The 23,576-nt window shown below is 41.4% G+C and overlaps 1 protein-coding gene across 2 annotated transcripts in view; it reads right to left on the bottom strand.

Annotated features, from left to right (window-relative positions):
- grm7 (glutamate metabotropic receptor 7) overlaps positions 1-21,337 on the bottom strand; it is a 300,227-nt gene extending 278,890 nt beyond the window's left edge. For both annotated transcript variants that reach the window (XM_084742168.1, XM_084742157.1), the window contains exon 1: positions 20,126-21,337. In XM_084742168.1, the coding sequence (XP_084598294.1) occupies positions 20,126-20,629 (504 nt within the window). In that variant the 5' untranslated portion in view covers positions 20,630-21,337. The remainder of the gene's footprint in view (positions 1-20,125) is intronic.
- Between the last annotated feature and the right edge of the window lie 2,239 nt (positions 21,338-23,576).

Here is a 23,576-nt window from a genome sequence, read left to right as displayed (position 1 = left end):
CACTGTTACCCTGAATAAAGTACAGATTGCTCTGCGTTTGAACATTATTGGAAACATTTTGGATCATGTAAGTACACAAGCCAGAAATGTTACATCATCTGTACGAACATGAAGCAGGTGATACTGTGAATGAATTCTGCATGCAGGACATTTACTTGTAAGAAGTATTTTTATATTGTTGTATTGGTACTTTTACTTCAGTAAAGAATCTGAGTACTTCTTCCTCCTCTGCCAGCAGGACTCCACAGGATTACTGCATCCTTATTGTTTTCACTGCACAACACGTGCACAGAAATTCCAAATCGATGCAACTTAATCAAGTAGCCATATTGAATCATAATTAAGTGACACAAGATGCTTTGTATTGAGTGGTATCCATAGCAACAGTCTGTTCCCTCAGCACTTGTAGGGCACTTGTGACCTCCTTCCACTTTATATCTTTGACATAATGTACCATAAATACCACCATAGCTTTTTACTGCTGTAAATTGGCAGGAGGCTCGCTGCTGTATTTCTCTCAGTGTGCCAAAGAATCAGCTGGTCAGAGGCCTGACAACAAATCAGCTGCAGCCCTCCTCATGTGTGCTGTACATTCTGTTACTGAGGCTTTGTTAGGCTGCACCAGTGTCTGAGTTAATCACTTCAGTAAATAATATTTTAGTGTTCACATTAGCTGCTAGCTTGATGCCATTCTCACTTGCTGTAAAAACTTCATGAAGAAAACAGGAGATAATCTATCATCTGAGCTGTTTGTAGCTTTTACAGAAGCAGAGTGCTTCTCCTGACGCAGAAATACACGCAGAAATACACAATAAAAAGACTGAAGAGTTTGACTTTAAATTGTAGCAGAAGTTCTCAGTGTGATAAATGAACCTGAGGCATCAAGTCTCTGAGGAAAAACTTGAAAAGTTTCTCTCAAAACAATACAAAAAGTTATTATAATGATAACAGATCACGTCAAACTTTTTCTACAGCAGACAACAAGACAAACAGACTACAGCCATGCATGCTGATGTCTAGTCACCCCCCCCCCCCCCCCCCCCCCCCCCACTTAGACCCATTTACTGTTCACTGCTGACCTCTAGTGGCTGTAGTAAGTATGACAGGAGCAGAGGAGGAAGTCAGGTGATGTAGTACAGAGTTTAACCAAATATTTCCTGTGTGGCCACTCAGTTTCATCTCCATACTGGGAGCCTTTGCCAACAAAACATTACTGTTCCACAAAAACTTCCTTAACACTTTTTAGTTCAACAATCAACTAACACAGTAAACAGCAGCCTACTCGTGGCCTCGCTACAGAGATGTGAGGGATACTGACGTCTGACGTCTGACGCCAACTCAGACTGCTAACATGATCCTTACAGAAGGTGATGATGACAAAAAAGACAATTACACTGTCAAAGAATGAAGGTTGAAGTGTGTAGAAGCTGACACATCTATGATGTAATGTACTGCAGTGTGTGTCACCAGTTTCCACAACTAGCTGAGAGATCGAGCTTATTTTTATTTTTTTTTTAAATCAGAAACACTACATCATAGTTCATGGGAAAAGTGGACAACACTCCACACAGATAAGTCCAGGGCTGAATTTGTAGAAGTTGCAATAGGATCTGCAGCCTTGGTCACAGTTAAGACAGGCTGTGTTCAGGTTTGTTCCTGTTTTGTCTGTTCAGGGTGACCTGGTTGGATTCCTGAATCGATAAGGCCAAAATGATCAGACTGTGGAATCTTCTCCTTAATATGTCAGAAAACAGGGTCAGTCAGAAGGTTTTCCTTTGCAATAAATCACATACTTCTCCACAGGCTAAACAGCTTCATACACTAATGACTTAACATGCAGCATGAACCCAATTAGAAGAAAGTTACTTGTTAGATTTGAGGCAAAATGATCCAATGATATTTTGTTAAAATCAAAATTATGAACATAAATTCAAATCAAACATAATTATGGCCCTGAATCAAATTTATTATATTATTAAGAGTCAAAGGTGTTTAGTTGCCCAGCTGAGAGCAGGAATCCTTCCTCTGAACCCTGAAGTTGGACGACAGGTTGTGTGAATTATGTGCCACAGATTCATTAAAGTGCTAAAAACTTTAAATAAGATCTCTTGTTCATGTAAAATTGTGTTATTATTATCCTCTGTACTGACATCAGATTTGAAGCAGATTGTAGTTCACTTTGTTGTGTTCTCACAGACTTACTGTATCTTCTTTGTTGTGCGGTTGTGTTTTCCTTTTTCCAATTAGGATCCTGTTGTCGCTGCAGAATAAAAGCTTGCCCCGACGTCCAGGCCCGCGTTTGGTTTTGGGTGACCACCCATAGTTTCAGAAACACTGTGTTGGAGTATTCAAAGAAAAACGAGTGTGCCAGACTACAGCAGCCCCTTGAGGCACACAGAGCGGCGCAGGTTCATCTGTAACGGGGCAGAAAAGCCCGTCTGTGTCAGCACTATTCATCTGGGACCTCACCACAGGTTGGATTCTGTGCTCACATAACAAACCTCAGACAGATGTGAGGTTCAGGCTCCGTGAAGCAGATCTGGCCTTCAGTTTGGAGATTTCAGAGACAAATGCACAGCTTGGGTGTTTGTCATTTATAATGCTGCAACTGCTCAACTTTACTTCAATTCAACAAGCAGCAGGACTCTCTGGATGGTCTGTCAGTCTGTTGGTCCACTTCAGTCCAGAAATACTGAAAACACGCGAGAAACAAATATGTGATGGACTGTCGTTAAATTTGGTACAAATATTTATGGTAACCAGAGGATGAATTTTAATTTCTCCAGTGACTTTTTCTCTCGTGCCACCAGCAGGTTGACATTTTAAATTGGTTCCAAATTTTCTGCAGACATTCATGGTCCAGAAGATCCTCGTTCAGCAGCTTGTCCTCTGGCGCTGGACCTGGGAACCAGGCGAATCCACATGGTTTCCACAACTAAATGACTAAAATCCTGACATCCCTCGTTCACCTTCATGTTCCTCTCAGTGTCATTTATAAAAACTTTGGTGATACTCTGACTGTTCTTCTAGCGCCATCATGTGGTCACAATTCTGCTCAGACAACAGTTCGTCACAACAGTTCGTCACCACGCAGGGCGTCTTATACAGCCGCAAACAGGTTTACATTGACGTCACATGAACAGCCTGGTGCGTTACTATAGCAACTGCTCACCGACAAGTTCAGCATATCAACTTAAAAGGGTCTGAATGAGGCTAAATGAATTGATTATTCTCAGTTTTGATTCATCTTTTCATTTCACTTTAATGTAACTGATGAAATGATTAGGAGTCACTGTTAGATTCTGCTGGGAAACACTGAAAAAATGTTCTAGGCCATAATTCCCTGTCGGTTCTCCATCGTACTTTCACACTTTGGCCTTTATGATTGTTCTGTATGATATTAAAAGGGTCTTAAATATAAATGGGTGAACTGTGCAGAAACCCTGCAGCAGAGAAACGCCTCCTTCTCAGGGTTTTCTCCGTCCGTTTCGACCCTCGGTCCTCTCGCCGCCGCCTCACAAAGCTGCAGCTCTCACATTCTATTAATCCGGCACCCAGGAGAGACCGGTTCCTCTCTCAGCTGCTTCTGTCCTTGTTTTGGACCGTCTTTGTGTCGCCTCTCAGCCTGTCACAGCTGCTTGGAAAGCCTCTTTCTCCTCGCTGTCTTTGCTAAATATAAAAGAATAGCTGTGGTCGTCTCAGTTGTCCCTCTGAGACGCTCGCAGCCACACAGGCCCATCTATTACCGGCAGAAACGCTCCCGTGGGCCTGGACATGGCTTCGAATCTGTTTCCTGTGTTAGCTGGTGCAGTTTTACATGAAAAAGGCTGTTTCAGCTTGTTGATGGTGGTTTCATGTCACTGCAGGTTTGGGCTCAGATCTGGTTTTTCATTCTTTGGTCTTAAATTGAGCAGAAGAATTGTCACCACAGGACAGACTTCTTTAAACACTTACATTAAAGCTCAATACTCGTTTGTCTTTCTTCTTCAAACACATATTATATCACTGCAGAATTGACTGGAATTAGAATGAACTCAGGAAGGAACGTCTCTCAGTGACCAAATATCCTGACAGTCTCATTCCCAACTTGTCTCATACCAACAATCATACAATGACGCACAGTATCTGATACACAGCTACCTCTGGAATCTAATTCAAACAGTCGGCCCTTCCAGGATTTCACAGGCCTTTTTTGGGATTGTTGCAGCACACAATGCCTGATTTCATGGCAGCTTTTCTAAAAAAAATAAAATAAATGCATATTGCAATACTTAAGCTATAAACACTTGAATGTTTCTTCAGACAAAAAACTGAGAAAACTGGTTTTGTGAAAGAAATTTTTTTGAGCAGAATATCCACTTCAGGTTTTTATTTTATTACGTGTGTGACATCACTGTCACTTGTGTGGCTAATGTTAGCTGTGTTCATCACCAAGAGCCCCAGGGGGTGTAGCGTTCTCCGTCCCGGCCGTGGCGTGACTCCCACAGGCCGCAGAGTAAGCAGCCCTGCTTTGTGCCCAGATCTGCAACTGAGCACCGATGTTTTCATGCTACACGGCGGTTTAATGTTTTGTTATGAGGTAGTTACTGAACCCACTACTGGTTATTTGAGCAGCATTTCACTTGATGTTAAAAAAGAAGAATCTTAACAAAAGATACAAGAGTCTAAAAACCATTTGAGAAGAGGGCAGAGCATGAAGGACAGATCAAGATGCAAAAGGCCAAACTGAGACGGCACGGCAACCACGGCTTTCACCTCCTCCATAAAATTGCTGCACTGATCTTAAAGTTATGATAAAAGCAGTGAACTGTGTTGCAGCTTTAACTAAAGTATAAGAAACCAAATGCTTCTTCAGTCCTACAGATATTCAGCTCCTCTTATTGTTTGTTATGCGACTTTAAAAACTGTTTGCCAGTTAGAAGAAGAATGTTGCCTCAGAGAGACAAAGTTTTCAGTTTCTGCAAAGTTCCTCATTCATGTTCATTAATGGTAATTTTTTTTCAGTGATGTAGGAGGAAAATCTCTAAGCAACAGGCAACAAAGTGAGTGAAGATCAAAAATGCTTTCAAACAGTCTCTGGAAACAGAAGCTTCCTGTGTGATGAAAGCAGCTGTGCTCTGGAAGTTACCTGGAACACTGTTTTTTTTCCCCCTTCAATCACAGCTGTTCAAATTGTTTTAAAAAGCAGTGTGACCTCAGAAATGTTCCTGATTGCTTCCTGAGTTGTCTGGTTTTATCTTTTTTCTGCAGAAGTGTTGGAAAGTACTAACAGATGAGACACGAGGTGGAGGCGGCTACAAGCGCCACAACTGTTAGTTTCAACGAATCAGCACTCTTGTTGTGGCACTCAGATGAATATAGGTCAGAAAAATAGTCTGTCCAAGAGTTATGAGTTTGTCTGGTATCCAAAAATAAAGTGCACAGACCCAGAAAGAGGCTGCAGCCTTTACTCACAGTCAGTGGTGGTGAGATACTGCCTGAAACAGAGTTAGCACATTTGTCTGGACGGAGTGTCCACATGAAGGAGTTTCACATAAATTCAGCTCACAGGGGTGACTTGAGGACTCTTAACACTGATTCTGAGCTGTCTGAGAGGAAAGTTGACGATCACGGGTCGCCACTCCAAAATGGCGGCCCTATACCTCAGTGAGCAGCACCGAGTCTGAGAAATACTGTGTGTATACAGCTCATCTTCAGCACATACGCTCTGAGAAGAACTTAATGCTGAATCTGACAAGATGTATCTGCAAAAATATTCATAGTGAATGCATCATTACAGTGTTCACTTGTAACAAAATCTATTCTCCACCTACATATCCAAATCTGCAATACACAATCTGCTCAGCTGATATGGAGCTTTGGAGAACAACATCCTGCAGCAACACATGACTGCCACCAACAGCTCCAAGGTAATCAATCCAGATCAATGGTGCAGGATATCAGGGGTCCAAAGGACAACTGGCCCTTCCACTTTATACAGCACACAACATAAAACAAGGAGACTATTTGCATTTTAATCCAATAAAATATCTACACCTCACTGTCAGCTGTTGTTATTCACTCAAACAGCAAATCTGGTGACAAACATGAGGACCGAAGCAAAGCACGAAATTCTTTATCTACTCCCACCATCAGAGGAAATGAAGATCCAGTGGATTAACTTTATTTTTGCTGACTGAGAAACTGGAACATTTCTAATGCTTCATGTGTGGTGACATTTTACTTTTTTTTTTTTTTTACTGGACTGCTTTCTCAAAAAGGGCCACTTCAAAGCAGGGTTCCCTTCAAAACTGAAGCTAAAGGTTTTATAGGAGGGCAGTCAAGAGAAAAAAGAAATTGTGTAAAGCCTCATTTGAAGCTAATTTGGATGTTGGACATATTTTATCACATTGCTTTTTGTGGAACTGCAACACACACACACACACACACACACACACACACACACACACACACACACACACACACACACACTAACACACTTTTTTTGCTCCCTGACAGCTAAAGCAGACTTAGCAGCAGTGTGAAAATGGACGTAGCTAAACGACAGTTTATATCTACGAAGCACTGATCCTGTCACTGTGTCTGCCTGGAATAGCGAACGTACACAAACAGCTAAACTAACGTTAGCATTGTATTTAGCTTAACGGTAGCTCGTAAACTCTGCCTAATCACAAGCCTGGTAGCCCGATCTGTTTTTCTTCCATTTTCTCTCCCTCCTCTGTTTGTATGTGTCTCAGCTGACTCAAGTCGAGTTAGCATTAGCATTAGCTTACATCAACCAGCTACATTTAATAAAATCTGCTTGTGAGTCTTTATTTTAGTGACAAAATCCACCGTCCTCAGCTAGAAATGAGAATCTGCTTTACTTTTCTAAGGAATCACAGACCTCATGTTTCAACAGTTACGCACAATTTTGATGTTAAATTTTCCACCGTCACCATCAACTGCAAAAATGCAGTGTGTCAAGGGAAAGTTTGGCAGGCTCAGTAATAGTAACTATGGAGGGCGGGGCTTAGCGACAGGTTAGTTGAGTCTGAGGTTGCCGTATTTTTCCTGTGACTAACAAATAAATGAAAACGTGTTTTAATGGTTTAGTTGACTATTAGAGGGCAGGCCTTGAATATGCTGACCAGTACATTTTGAAATGAAGTCTCAGGGGAAATGAAGAGTTTGCCATATTTTTTGGACACAGCTTGTTCCACACACTCCTTCTGTTCTGAGGTTTTTCAGTTCTTAAAAGTGTCATGAGTCTGGCCAAACTCTCTTTATTACTTTGGTGCATTTTAAAAACATCAGAGCAATATAGATGAAAATAAATGATGCAAACTGCTGATGCATCTCTGCTCTCATGTACTTTATTTCTGTCTCCATCACAGAGCTGCGGTTCACCTCACGTTCCTCTGACAGGTCCTCCCTTCTGACGCAGATTTTATTAGACCGCCTCACACAGTGTGACACAGTAAACCGACACCACCGCGGTTGTTGTGGTTCAGTCTGTAGTGTCTGCTCCACCTGAGCAGCCTGCCGTTCAGTCCTGAGGAAGGAAACTGGAGCTCTGCGAGGAAAGCGCAGCAGGTTTTACCCTGCAGGGACACCAGTACGCCTGTCAGATAAACCTCAGCCACCAAAACTTGTACCGCTTCATTTTTAATAGGCTAAACTCTGCAGCGCTCACGTTGATGCAGCCACCAGTGGGATATTTCACACAGAATTATGTGGAGAATGTTCAACCAGGTCTGATATTTAGCACCTTCAACAGTCTAATCTGGTGTTTTTCTGAGCCGAGCGGAGAGAGTTTCCTCTCCACGGTGAACACACAGGGTGGCTCTCCTGCCTGGAGGAGCAGCCACGCCGGCTAACAGGATTTGTTTTGGTCTGAATAGAGAATCCTCTTGTCATGCAGTTTTAAATACTGCTTCTGATGCCTATTCAACCAAGCAGGGGGGAAACGCTGCTGGTTACTACGTCCTTATCACACTCAGTTCCTGCAAACTGCAACTTAAAGCTGAAGTAAACCTGTAAATTTAACTTCCAGCACAGCTCACAGTCAGTGAACACATCATGAGTCACTGCTGGGTGATTCAGTCAGCTCTGACCATCCACAGTCAGAGAGAGTGTCAGCAAATCAAATCAGAAAAAGAAGTGTGGACATTAATAAATAATGAATTCTGTTGAAAGGGCAGAAAACACCCCTATCTGGTGGTCATTTTTTCAGACGATTGAATTTGATATTCATCCTGTGTCAAATATCCTTTAGTTTTATCATATTCTGTTTATGTTTCAGTCTTACCTTTGTCAGAGAAAACAATAACTACTTTAGTTTAAACTAAAGGCCGTCCTGCGCTCCGCGGTGCGCTCTGGTGAAGTGTCTGACAGCAGCACCAGGATTTCTTTTTAATAAAAATATATTCATGATATTTATAATTCCTCATTGAAATCTTCTCCCTGTTCATTTTTGTAGTTTCTCTCTTTTACTGTAATGCACTCTGACAAAGAGAAAACAAACTGCTGGACAGGAAGAATCTGAGGCCTCTCTCTTCTTCTTCTTTGACTCTCAGGTAGCGGCCTTCCTGTCAGATATCATATTTATTTTGTCTGCAGGTTAAATAAATTTTCGATTTGTAATGTGCAAGTAGCGAGTAACCAGGTCACACTGCTTGTTGTTAAACTGAGAAAACAAAAGAAGCAATCCTGATCCTACATGTGTTTTTTTCTGCAGTAACACTGAACCTCATGATCAGCACTAATAATGTCACATATGCTGGAGTCATAACGGTGTATGTAGCTAATGGGCTGTAGCTCACATTTCTCCCATTAACTCCCATTACCACCAACACTGCTGATGTGAAAAAACAAAACCAAACACACCTAGCAGTCTAATTATCTGCACATATGGACGGCGAGCAGAAACACCCACCTCCTCAATTAAAAACATAACAGCAGCAGTCAGATCGTAAAGAGCTGCAGAGCGCCGGCAACTGATTTTATAAGAGAGTCGGGGAGAAAATCCATTTTTATTTTGATCTCAGGCTCACTAAAATTTACAGCTAACAAAGGGAGGAGTATTCTCCATAATGTGCAGAGACAGGGGGAATTTAATGACCCAGCATGCACCTGTGCTGAATCGACCAGTGTTACAGCCTAATGAAGGGAAAAAAAAGAAAAGAATAAAGAAAAGGAAAGACAAACGAGAGGAAGAAAAACAACTGCATGGGAGAAAAACGGAGGAAGAGGCAGGTGAGTTCAGGTGTGCTGGCTGTCTGTTATTAACATTACTTACTACTACTTATTACTTACATTACTACTTATTAAAACATGTAAATCTTCATCTGAGCAGCTGGAATCAAAACATATTTGGCATTTTTGCTGGAAACATTTTAATAGACATTAAAATAGTCAAAGTTCAGTTCACAGAGATTAAAATAAACTAGTTCACGTTAATTTCTTTAATTTTTGTTTGTTTAGTTTATTTTTATTTTTTTTTAATTTGAAACAGAATATTCCTCCTACCAGGAACCCTGGAGTCACATAATGGCTTTATACTAAACGGTGTACAATATTCATGTTTTATTATTATTTAAAAGAGTAAAAAAAAATATTTTGGGCTCAAATAATTAAAATCCTAGAACAGCAGTAATCATAAAGTAATCAGATTACTGCTGTAAAGCTCACATTCTTGTTCATTAATGTCAAACTGATCCATTCAGCTCACTGCTCACCAGAGATATGAGCACATTCCTGCTCAGCTGTGTTCAGAGGACACCATGACCACAGGAGACTCCTGTCTTCACCGCTCGTTCACTAAAAGACTTTTCTTATGTGATGCCGTCAGGAGTTTGGAGAGAAAAACAGGACACTTGCTGCCTCGTGGTGATTTCAGATGTTAAAAGGTGCAGCTCTGTCTGTCTGTCTGTGGTGGACGCTTCGTCTCAGTTTTCAGGGAGGGGTCACAGTTTCGTGTTTTGTGAGTTGTTGAGTTACAGGGAAACTTAACTTTGTGAACTTTGTGAAATGCTGTGACAAATTCGTAAATATTTGTCCTCATTTGTGTCAGTTTGTCCCGCTGTGCTGCAGGACCAGTCTGTGATGAGATAAATGATCCGCCTCGTTAACAGCAGGTCAGCTGCACGGATGACTGCAGCACACGCTGTTATTTCTTACTCACTTCCTCCAGGATTGCTCTAATTTATCGCACAGTTCTGTTTAATAACTCATCTTTGGTGATTTTGTGGCACAGAACAGAACAGTGTTACTGACTGTACGTTAAGTTAAGATGCAGGAAGTGATTCTGGTGAAAATCGTTGAGTCTCAGGTCGACATTTTCAGAATGAGACTCAATAATCAGCTGTCTTACTGACCTGTGATTGGCCAAAGTCTCTTGTCACAGGATAAACCTGAAAACAGCCGGGATGAGGAGCAGAAGTCTAGTTTTCTGGCAGAGCACTTGAATTAAATTACACTTAAGGGGTTATTATGAAACTTCTGCAAAAAATACAAAAAACTGCAACCCCAGTCTGAATTATTTCAGACCATCACCACCATCTTTGCCACAATCTCACAAAATAGTTTTGCTGCCTAAACCGAACCAAACCACAACTGTTTCACAACTTTAACCATGATGAAGGTCACCATGACGACAAAGGTCACCTGACTCTACAGAGGTTAATCTGAGGGGTCGATGTATCACCTGCTCGCAAACTAAGTAAAAACGATTAACACCAACACTCGGTGAAAATCGATTCTTTCAGGATTTATATACCTGAAATACGTAATTTATGAAATGTTTTGGTTTGCTTTAAGTTTTTTAATATCTAAACCTTCCCTGTGTCAGAAAACGGCCTCGTCTCAAACAAGAATTCACAACTTCAAACTATTTAGAAATGTGTTAAAAGCCTTCAGAATGTAAAACTAACCATTTTTACTGTGTTATTACAGTGTTATTACAGTCATCTTTAAATTTTAAAGTTCTGTCCAAGATTTCTGTCCACTCCATCAGATTTTTACACAAGCATGATTTAATCAGGCATAAAAAGGGTCAGCTATACCCTAAGGACCCCTGTGTCATTTCCTTGTTTAAAAAAAGGCAGGAATACGGCTTTTGTCTGCTCTGTCAGATTTTCCATGAAAAGGAACTGACATCTACATTTAATAAAAAATGTAACCACGAGGGCGTTGGCCCATTTCAAGGTTTAACAGCCAAGACTTTGACCTTGTAAAATACATTTTCCAGCATAATTAAAAAGTAAAACTGAAGTTTTACCTCCCTGTCCTCAGGAATGAGCAGCATACGAATGAAACAACAAGCAACAAAGTTTCAAGACGAGGTTTTGAACTTGGCATTTGTTCAAGTTGTTGGAGTTCAAAGTAAACAGGATGTGAGGTCATTTTACTGTAGTTCAGCTCCAACAGTTCCACCCTGATGACGCCCTCATGATAAAATCCATGCTGATACTTTTGACCACAACAATCACAGTGTGGATATTTGATAGTCACATGTCTGATGACAGGAGAGGATGAAAAACAGAACTTCCTGTTCACTGATCTACTTTCTGTACTGGTAAACCCCTGTTCTCTGTCAACCCACTGCCCTACATGTACTGTAAAACTCTTTTTCTGGCTCTGACCTGACCCATGATCCACCGGGGGGGTTGGAGGGGGGCAGCAGTCCAGAGAGTGGAGCCTTAATGTGTTTGTGGTGTGACTCTGGTGCCAACTGGGCCATTTAGTGAACGTCAGGGGTGTAATGAAGTGAAAACAGCTGCAGAACAGATGACTCCTCGATCACAGGGGAAAATAATTATCCTCCCATTTCATCTCATCTCATTCCACTGAACTGAACCAGCTTCTGTTTACTGGCTTCCTGCTGGACACCCCCTCTCTACCCCCACCCCTCTTCAACATCCGACCCATTTACCTTCAGCAAAAACCTCCACAAATCTGTCCTCTAACATCTGCGTCACAGACTGACTCATATGAATCAAGTTTTTCTGAATCCTTGAGTTAAATATTCACCTACTTTTCAGAAGACTCAAGGTTTTTTATTGGTCATCATATCCCTGAATCTTCATGCTGCGTTTAAGGAATGTGGGACGGTAGAACCTCTCTGTGCACCTTTAGTCTGATATAAAAATGACATTCTTTTCACAATCAGCTTTGGAGAGGAGAGAGTGAGCCAGCCTGAAAGCCAAAGCTCTGAAAAGCTTACAAAAAGTGACTAAGCTCCCAAATAAATGAAAAAATACTTCAACAGCTGAAGAAGTGAGGGGAGAACCGGACTTCTGGATTTCATTTGGTGGAACTTTAAAGTTTTGAAGGGCGATCTAAAGTGAGTTTGAACAAATGGCATGAGTGATATATAGTTAAGTAATGAAAGAAACGCTGTTCACCTGTCAGAGCGGAGCAGGACACTGAGATTAACACAACAATTAGGAGAATTAAATGAATTCAAAAGAATCATTTGAACAAAAAAGGATTTCTCCCTCTCTGCTTTTCATATCCTCCTTGTGGTCATTCATTTTTTTTATATCCACTTTGTGGTTATTAATTTTTTATCCCTTGTATTGGTGAGGATACGTGTTATCGCTGCTTCTGGTGCATAAATTAAATGCACCTCCTCTGACTGCCAGAAGAAGTTGGAGGTTGATAAGTCACACTCTCCTGCACAGTTGAGTATCACATCACTCGCTTGTTTGTGGGGGAGAAGGAAGTGTCGTCACAGGTTGGTGTGACGTCACCGCAGCCCGCTTGGAGCTGGTCGGGCACCTTCGTCCCCACCTCACGGTGGGTCCATCTTGGCCGTGGCGCGGCTTGATAAAAGTGATAATGGAGTTGCGAATCAGCGCAGCACGGTTTGACTCGGTCAAGTCATCAGTGCCGCTGGAAAAGCCAAATTAGATGAAGAGCTGCAGGCAACAGGCTGAACACCTCACACACACTTCACACAACTTCTCTCAGCCAGGTAACCAACTCCTTTCACTGTGACTCATGCTGTGAGTGGCATCAAATCACATCACAGGTGCTCACAGAATGAAGGAAAACTCCCACTATTGTTTGACTTTTTTATTATTGCTGCTCCAGAATTCAAAGGCCTGTAGTATTAAATGAATTTGCTGCAACAGCAGCAACTACAGGTGTCAGATCTGCATTATAGCATCAATACTGCTTAAAGATGATTAATATTTTTCTGTTTTCTGACAGATGTTAAGCATCTCTCCTCAGTTAGTGTCTCTCCACAGCACCCAGTGTTGGACAAAGGTCTGTGAGGGTAAAATAAAAGGAAAAAAACACCCTGCCTTGTTTGCATTTCTTTAAACCAATCACAAATGTCTTGGGCGGAGCTAAGCCCAGGCCACAGCAACAGTGCTGCCGCGAGGGGGAACTTGTTTTGGTGGAACATTTGCACGTCGGAAGGCAAACTGTGGTTTTAAAATGACCACATCGCTGCAAAGGAAAAACTAACAGCTGTTAGCATCCCGGGTGCTAATTTTCTGTTTTGAGCGTGTAGGTAGCAGCTCAGAGGTCATTCTTGTTTCCTTGAGATTTTAAAAACGTACACAGCTATATAGACTAATAAAATAACAATTTAGTGAGAAAGTGAACTTATTAAACAATAATAGGCTCATTAGGCCTAAATACTTTTGTTATACCTGAAATATATCGGTGGTTGGAGGATGAAGTTGCTGACTGCTGGTCCACAGTACAATCAGTTTGATTGTACTGTGATTAATGTGGCCTCGACACAGAATGTCATAAAGAGTAAATTTATTAGATCTCATGATTTCATGCAGTAATTTCTTTGATCACTGTTTGATTTAAGTTGCCTCTAATCATTCATTCATTAGAGAGCATTTTTTTTTTCATTCATGTCTGCACCAACAGGAGTGCAGCTGATCAGCGCAGCCTGAGGTCAAAGATGGGATTGGAAAAGAAAAATTAAAATAAGTTATTTTCTTATGAATAATGCACAACTGGACCAACTTAAAGTGTAATAAAATGACTGTGTGTGTAATTTATTACCTCAAAAAAGAGGAGAGTATTTTAACTGAAATGAAAAGTGTCTCATTCTGAGCTGGGAGAGTTTCAGCAGACTGATGGAGGAGCTGTTCTTTCAGCACCACCCTCCTCTTTACTCTGTCTCTCTCACACACACAGACACAGACACACACACACACACACACACACACACACACACACACACACACCTTCTCTTTCTATGCCATTCTAAAACTTTGTTCTTTTTCTCTCTGTTTTACTTTCTGTCTGCCAGTTTCAGTTTCAGTCTGATCCAGGTCCAGATCCAAGTCTTTAGCTGCTTTCATTTTCCCTTCATGTTCCGATTTAAACAGTTTTTCTGGGATTTCTTTTTTCTTTTTTTTCAGGAGAGAACTGGCAGGAAAAGGAAGTTGTTTCCACTGCAGAGGTCAAAGAGAGTTAAAATATCAGTTTTAGAAGATGTTAAAATAATTTGTGCAGGGATCCGTGGAGGAAGAAGAGACCTTGGGTTGTTTTCTGTAGTTCAGAGTCTGGATGAAGACCTACAGTGATCGAGTGCTGACAGTTTTAATGACTCAGCAGTGACAACTTTTTATTAAATGTTTTGCTTCTTTGTTGTTCCTCATTATTTTTTGAACTGTTTTTCTCAGCGTGTAAGTTCATTCTGATTCGTTTCATCCTCATTTCTTCTCGTTGTGTTTTCAGTGTTTAACTTGTGTTTCATTTAACTGTGTGTTTGTGTGGGGAACACCGGGGCAGAAAGTTGGAATATTCACATCTAATACAAAGTTTATTGATGGAATATAAAAACAGGAGACAGACTTCATAAGTATTCACTTATTTCCCCTCCTTTTCATACATGAATTATTTATTTCTATTGTTTATTGTGACTTTGCTGTTAATTTTATTGGGTTTTCTTGATTTGCTGCAATTGTTTGATAAAAGAAATAATGAAGGAGAAAAGCCTGTAAAGATTTTTATACACATGTAAAAAAACACGTTTGTTTGGTACAGACAAATAATAATAATAAGAATTATTATTATTATTGTTGTTGTTGTTGTTGTTGTTGTTGTTGTTGTTATACCTTTTATCATTCAGCATTCACAGACTACAAACTTACCCAAAATGAAGATGTCAATATGATTATAAGAAATGTTAATATTAATTATTTATGTTTACAGATATGTTTTGTTTGTTTTTGATTTTGTGTATTTTGTCTGTTTATCATTCATTGTTTTATCTGTAAAATCACTTTTGTTTGTTTTTGCACCAATTAAAAAAACTCATCTTGACTTTATGATTATTCAGATCAGTTCTGTCACAAAGTGACGGACCTGAAAAGTGACGTGAAATAAAAGCTTGAAAACTGACAAAACAACAGGAAATATATACAAAACAAAGAGCTGGAAAAACAACTCAGGTCTCAGGAGACAACCAAGTGGAAGAAAAAGAGCCTGGAAATCGTCTGTGTGACGTCTTTAAAGTCACTTCTCAGACACTAAAAACACCAAACATCACTGGCTGGAATACCCATCATGCAACAGCATCATCAGATAAAGCTTCTCACTGACCTCACAGGACGTCTTAAACAAAGATGAACATTTTCTGATCAGTTTGTCTTCATATTGACATGAACACAGAGATATTGATGATCTGTTAACAACCTGCTGATGATCACCTTCCCTTTTCAGAAAGTCGAGAACCGGTTTCTATTCAATTCAATTCTGTTTTTTTTTTTTTTTTAATAAAAGGTAAAATATGTGACAAACAGCATTATAATGAGGCAGAGGTGCACTGACCTACAATAATATGGTTTTTGTCAGTCAAAATAAAAATTGTGATGAAAAATGATCATTCCAACTGATCCTAAATCATCTCGCAATAACAATATGTGTCAAAATAATTACAATCTGATTTTTTTTTACCATATCATCCAGACCTAATCAGGAGTCAAAGCAAACATTATGGAGCTGAGATTAAAATCTATTTTCCAAAAGAAAACTGGCAGCAAAAAGACATCGATCCACAGGAAACACGACCAACATCCACAGACTGAAGACAGCTGTCACAGTCCACAAAACATACAGCTAATAGTCAATAAGAGTATTGACCACTGCATTAAACAACAATATTTTACTACAATCAGCCAGTTCATTAATGAAAGCTGACCAGAAATATGAAATAAAACCCCAAGAATCAAAAGAACAAAATAAAATACATATGAAACAAATTAGCTGGAAACACAACACAGATGTCAGGAAATACATTTTAGACGACCGTCAGACTGGTTTGATCTCTAGTTTTAATAAACCAGGAGTCAAACCAGCAGCACAAGCAGCATCCATCATCCATCACTGACAGGAAAACCCAACAAGAGCAGGCAGGACAGAAACACACAGCAGGAGATGACCGCCACAAAACGGTCCAGGAGGTTATTAAAACTATTTCTTCTCGTGGCCACGAGTGCATGACTCTCTCTCCCAGCATGCAACAGCATCACCAAAAGACACCACAAGCTTCAGATGTCTTCTTGAACACAACATTCTCAGATCAGTAAAACTTTACATCAACATGAAGCTCAGATATTAATCTGTGAATTTCAACATGACACATATTCAAGATTTTCAAACTGCAGAAGGCACAATATTTGTTCAAGGCAAATTATGTCCAAATAACCTATAAAATTAAATATTTAGATGCTGCAGAGACGTCCTGGCCTACAAATCATACTCTAAAGACTCAAGAAAACATCTTTGTTGGGAACAGATTCCTGCAAAAATCACATCGTAATCACTTTAATATGTTTTTCACTGAAAATGAGAAAAATGATATAAAAATACAATTCCCTCTGATATTACAAATCATACTACAATTCAGTATCATTCAAAATAACTGCATTTAGATATTTTTTTTCAAAATCATTCAGCCCAACTTGCAAAGACACAATTCAGTAATACTTCAATATATTATGAGACTGAGTCACAGTATCACACACATAAAATCACTTTTTCATGTGAAGGTAGATAACAACACTGCAACCAAACAAAAATGAACCACTGACACAAATCTAAAAGATCACACCACAATACAGTATTCTTATATAAATACAGAATCACCAAAAATCATGATCCTCACATCGATATTTTCTTACACGCCTGCTCCACGTCATCATGATGTTAAAGACCCTCTCCAGTGAAAATCAGGTTTTTAACCTTGTTATCACGTCCATGTGGTTTTTCCTGCTTTGAAACCACAGTGAACAAAAACAGATCCAGTCAGGCTGCTCATAGGTCCTTCCCGGTCTCTCCCAGTCATCCAGACGAAGTATCAAGCTGCAGACTTTGAATGAGGTGGTTTACAAACACAAAAATCTCTGAAATGTCTGGTTGTTGCTTGTTCAGTTCATCTACAAAATCCCTGTTCCACTGGTCGACTCAAGTTTGACAGGATTCCGACAGAATCTCGACTGTTTCAGAGGAATCAGTGGCTGCAGGCTTTAAGGCCTGTTGACTGGACGGAGGCCGCGATCAAAACTGCTCATGTTTGCAGCGGCCCATCGACAAGCTGCTTCAGTCTGACATACATCCACTGTCAAACCGCACGCTTGTTGTTTACATACTGTAAAAAAGTCTACATGACATCATAAACCTCAGGAACCAATCCTGTTAATCGAGGGGGTGAAGCCAGTCATAGTTATGATTAGCTCACAAAACAGGGGAGAAACAGGTGCAGTGGTGTGTGTGTGGGGGGGGGGTGAAGAGGGTGGAGACTGTTTGCATATTCATCAATCCTGAATACTAAGTGAAGGTGAGCTGCAGAGCTTCGTGTAAAACATTTAACACAGTATTTGAACTTATTTTGCAGAAAAAAAAACAATGTATGACTTCTTGCAGAGCATTTTAGATTTTTAGATTTTTTTTTTTTTAGATTTTAGATTAAAGCCTGAGTGGAGATGAACTTTGATTGTTTTTTTCAGTGAAAACAAATTGTGATTCAAAAATGATCCTGACTCACATTACAATCTAAATACATGTCAAAAAAATCAAAAACTGACTTTTTTCCACGTTGAGCAGCCCTAATCAGGAGTCAAACCAGTCATACAAGCAGGGTTTTTCACTGACAGAATACCCAGCATGCAACAGCATCATCAGCAGAGACTGAAACAGACACCAGAAGCTTCGTACCGACGTCACAGGACTTCAACTTCAACAACATGAACTCATAGAGATTCATCTGTAAAATTCAACCTGCTGATCTGGATCAGAACTGGTTCCTGATATTAATGTGAAATAAACACACATCTAACCAGGACACACACACACACACACACACACACACACACACACTACTCTGAGCTCTGCTGGAATCATTTGAGCAGGAACATGTGATTTGTAGTTTTTGGATCTTATTTTTGGAAATAGACCAGACTCATGACTCTGAGAGGGGTTTCCTCCAGACCTTCAGACCAGATCACAGATCAGATCAGATCACAGTGTGTGTGTATGTGTGTGTGTGTGTGTGTGTGGGGGGGGGGTTCTGACAGTAGTGATTCTTCTATAAATGCGTCTTCAGACAGAGACGGTGAGATGGACACAGTTTTCAGACCATCAGATCTCAGGAAACATCCAGAACCATCTGTATGACTTCTTTAATGTCACTCACAGTTTTCAGACGACCATCAGACTGGTCTGAACTCTCCTCCTGGTTCTGACCAATCAGGAGTCAAACAGTAACACAAGCAGTGTTTTTAATAAAGCTGTTCATCCTGTTCACTGACAGTAACACCCATCATGCACCGGCATCATCAAACAAGATCATCAAAAGCTTCCTGTTGACCTCACAGGACTTTTTCAACTCAAGATGATCATTTTCTCATCAGCATGATGCTCAGATATGAATCTGTGAGAGGAAACGAGTCCAAGCTGTTGGTTTTTAAAGCTGCAATGATGAAGAAAATCTGTAGCCAGACAATTATTGATTAATCCTGTAGCGCTGATAGCATCGAGGCTCGCTGACGTTAGCTGGAGTTTGCAGGCTCATATAACGATCCAGCCAAATATGTAGTTAGTTTACTGATAACACAACTGTGTCCATGGTAAAAACACGAGTAGTGCGCTGCATTTCTTCGATTTTCAAACAGAAGGCCGATCAGATTCTCTGAACCACAGCGACAGGAAAACGCAGCACGTGCCAAACCAGAGGAGACAAGGAATTCAAGAGGAGTCAGTTTTCATGTCCAACATTGTCTGGTTCACCTTCTTAAACGTGAGGATTTGCTGCTTTTCTTGAAGAGTCCCTGGGTTTTGGACTTTGGTTGGACAAAACAAGATGGTGATGAGCTTCAATAAAATCAATAAAATATGAGAATCAGTTTCGCAGCCCGGCTGGTTTTCATGAGAATGTGTCCTCTTGTCTTTTCTTGGAAGTCGTGAAAGTCACTGCTTTGTCTTCTAATATTTGTGTGAAATATGGACACAGGTCTCACAGGGACAGAAAAACAGCACACACACTAAATCTCAGCTCCAACAAATTATGGTGTCCTTTTAGTAGAGACATGTGACTGGCAGCCTGCTGCTGCACCAACTTGATCCAGACTAGAGCTGCAACCAACAACTAACAACAACAACTTTTCACTAATGATTGATTGATTAGTTATTGACGTCCATAACTCAAAGATATTCAGTTTACTGTCAGAGAAGAGGAAAGAAACCAGAAAATATTCACATTTAAGAAACTGAAATCAGATCAGACTTTTTTTTCTTAAAAATGGCTCAAAATGATTAATTATCAAAATAGCTGGCAATTGATTGATTAATAATTCATAACTGATTAATTGTTGCAGCTCTAATACAGACTCATGACTCAGAGGGATTCATACTCCAGCCAGTGTAAAAGGAGAGGAGGGGGGCTTTTATTGTGGAGGAATCTACACGAAAATCTTCAGGTGGAACTGGAGCTCTGTGAACTGGTGTGTGTGTGTGTGTGTGTGTGTGTGTGTGTGTGTGTGTGTGTGTGGTTATATAAGAATCGAGTGTGTGACAGTGCTGATTCTGCTGTATTTAACTCCTCATCCAGAGGACAGTGATGTGTCCTCTCAGGTGGACAGTGTCCCCCCCTCACAGCGTGTCTTACCTGGAACAGTCTGAGGATGTTGGCCACCATGATGGACACGGAGCTCGCGGACGCCCCGATCACTCCCACCACCTTCTCGGGTTTCACGAACACCGGCGGCTCCCCGTTGGTGCACCTCACGTCCGACGTGTCCTTCTGGATGAGCGCCTGGACGAACGTGAGGGACTGCTCCAGCGCGTATGTGTCCCGCGAGCAGGTGTCCAGGATCCGCGCGCCCAGCGTCACGTTGGGCAGCAGCTCTTCGTCCCCGTTGATCTGGTCCAGCGCATACATCATGGCCTCCAGCCGGTGGATCCCGTTCTCCTTCTTGATGTCCCCGCACGGGCTCCCCGGGACGCCCCGGGCGTGCACCGGGAACAGCCCCCCCAGCGTCACGTCGCCCTCCACACGGATCGAGTGCGGCGCGTAAATCTCCTGCGCCGCGGCCAGGTCCACGAGCGCCTGCAGCATCCACAGCACCCGGAGCGTCAGACCCGGGTTCGGGCGGGTAGACTGCCCCCTCATCGTCCGATCTGATCCGGTTTAATCCTCGGGAGCGGTTGGAGACGCGGACTGGAGACGCCGCAGCTGCGGGGACACTTTTCAGGAGAGTTAAACCAATCCGAGAGCAGGGTTCATTCCAACACACAAAACACAAGCAGGTGGGAGTAATCAGATTACTGTAATCCCGCAGGTAGAGCCGTTATACACACACACACACACAAAAACACACAAACACACACACAAGCAGCGCGAGCCTCTGATTCAGCAGCACGTTATCCGTGTGAGGAGCGCGCACAGTCGCTGCTGCACCGCCGCACCGCCGCTGCGGCCGCTTGTTGCTCCAGAATCCATCAGACAGAAAGAGAAGAGGAAGAAGAGGAAGAAAAAGAAGAAGAACTCCTCCAGTGGGTTATCCCGGGATTATCCCGCGTGTGCAGGTGTGAACGAGACACCCTCTGATGTCATACTGACAGAACAAACAGAGGTGATGATGATGATGATGGTGAACGCGTCACACCTGCGGGAGAATCACGCGCGGGTTGATAGTTTCCACGAGCCCGGAGCGTCAGAGAGAACTCCTCATCATCACCAACTCTTCATCCCTCCATCAGAGCGGAGCGGCTCCGTCCCACCGACCGACCCACCGACCGCGGGTCCGTGACTGAGGCTGCGCGGAGGAGGAAGAGGAGGAGGAAGAGGAGAAGAAGGAGCAGAGAGTGTTTCTGTGTCTGCGCTCAGAGTCCGACTGACGAGAACAAGAGAGAGAGACCTGCTCTCCCCCTCTCTCTCTCGCTCTCCCTCTCTCATCCACCAGCTCTCTCTCTGTCTCTCTCTCTCTCTCTGTCACACACACTCACACACACACAGACACGCGCGCACACTCCACCCACGCGCGTTCCTGTAATTATCAGTGTGAGCTTCTCGCTGCCAAAACACTGAAAAACATCATTTTTTTCTTTTGAATTATGAACAACTGTTGTTATTATGAATGACTGCGCTCAGAGGAATGAAAGAATGAACCCTGTTGTTTCATCTTTAACACTCAGATCAGAAATCAAACATCATATTATCTTCATTCTTCAGCACTTTTCTTCATTTAATCAGAATTTATTATAAACATGATTTTGAATTGATGAGGCTCCAGCCTTCATGTTCCTTCCTTCATGATGGTTCTAAGGAGGAACATTCCCATCTGTGCATCTGTGTCTTCTTGGCAATAAAGAAATATGGATTTGTTCTTCACAAGGATGGAAGTAACTAATTACAAATACTGAAGTGATTAGGGTTTTTGGGTATGTGGGTATGTATGCATTACATGATGTAATCTATTTAGTTACTTTTAAAATCACACTTGAGTACAATTTGAATGAATATCCAAACCTTTCATCTGCATTTTTGGAACCGATCATTGTGATTTGATCACAAACGGACCAATGAAAAATCAGGACTTTGCTGCATGAAATATGTGGGAAAATAAACAAACAAGAGTTTGTTCATTTTGAGTTTTTTTTTATTTCTCGCTTCCCACGTCACTGTTAATGATCCAATGATTGATTTCAAAAAGAAAAAGTTTAAGAACCCCTGCAATAACTGCAAAGAAAATTCTAAAACAATTTTAATCTCAACCAGTGATTGAGACTATTTCACCATAAATATTTATCAGGTTTATCCAGGCTGGTGCTGCGCTGCACAGCTGGTGCCCTATTGTTGCCCCTGCAGCTCTGACAGCCTCCGTCCACCACTGCTGAAGCTACACGAGCGAAGACGAGCTCGACATTATAGTCTGACAGTAAGAAGTGAGGGTGAGTCCTCCTCTCAGCTGATCAGCTGTTTATAACTGTGTCAGTTGTCTGTTGAGTTGGAGGTCAGTGACTGCCTGTATCACCACTGACAAACTCCATTAACATTTCGCTCAGTTTAACTGTTATAAATATCTACGCTTTCTTAGAGATTATTAATGATTTCTTATGACTCATAATCAGACACTAACTCATTTGGCAAACATTCATGCATTAATTTGAACTCTAAAATGAAAAGGGCAAACAAAAACAGATGTTCCAGACCAGAATAGAAAGTTAAAGGGAGAACATGCTGGCTGTAGAGTTGTTGTTGTTCAGTGTTTCAACTCGTTTCCTTAATCACTGATGACATATCATGTTCATTTTATGATTTATTACAGTCAACATGTTACAGATTTTGCTTTTAAGGGGAAAAAGGCTGATTTTGCAGTTATTCACAAACATTAGTGACGAAGAAATAAAATCAATGCCAACAAACCAAACACACACTGGTCGAGACAGACGTGAAGCAGACGGCTGATCACAAGATTTCCTGATGATTGAGTTCAGCTTTCATTGACTCAGTTTCATACGAGGCTATGAGAAGACAGAAGTCATGAGTAACCAGTGACAGACGGGCCGCTGTGGGACGTCTGGGTGTCCTCAACATTTCTATTGTGTGTTTCTGTAGTCATGGCAAAACGTCAGCAAATATAGACGTGGACAGTTTGAACTGAACTAAAGCTCCCTGCGCTCTCAAGGGGAAAATATCACACCAAACTCCATTTAAGACCTTTTAACAATTCCTTACATGTCTGTAAAAACACAGAACTGTAGGAACACGAGATGAAAGGCGTCACATGGCCACAGTCTTCTTGACAATTCAGCATCTGATGATGTTTATGAAGAGAAAAAAACTAAGAAAGAGAAACCAGATGTGGGGATATGAACGGGGTGCACTGTATTCACTTGTATGACCTATGATATGGACAGGAAAATGTGGATGGAGATGAAGGAAAGGTCTGTCCCTACAGTATTGGAATGCAGCCCTGGTCTCTGAGGCAGTACAGCTTCACACTCTGCTCCTGAAGGTGAGATCAGGATCCGTCAGAGTTTGAATAAGTGATCAGATTAATGACAGAGTCAGATGAGAGACACAGAGGGACACTGCTCCCATGAAAACATTACGG

Source organism: Lutjanus erythropterus, chromosome 2 (assembly GCF_056507025.1).
Source record: "Lutjanus erythropterus isolate fLutEry1 chromosome 2, fLutEry1.hap2, whole genome shotgun sequence".
Taxonomy (NCBI): Eukaryota; Metazoa; Chordata; class Actinopteri; order Lutjaniformes; family Lutjanidae; genus Lutjanus; species Lutjanus erythropterus.
The sequence above is the reverse complement of the archived record's forward strand: the minus strand, read 5'-3'. Positions and strand labels throughout refer to the sequence as shown.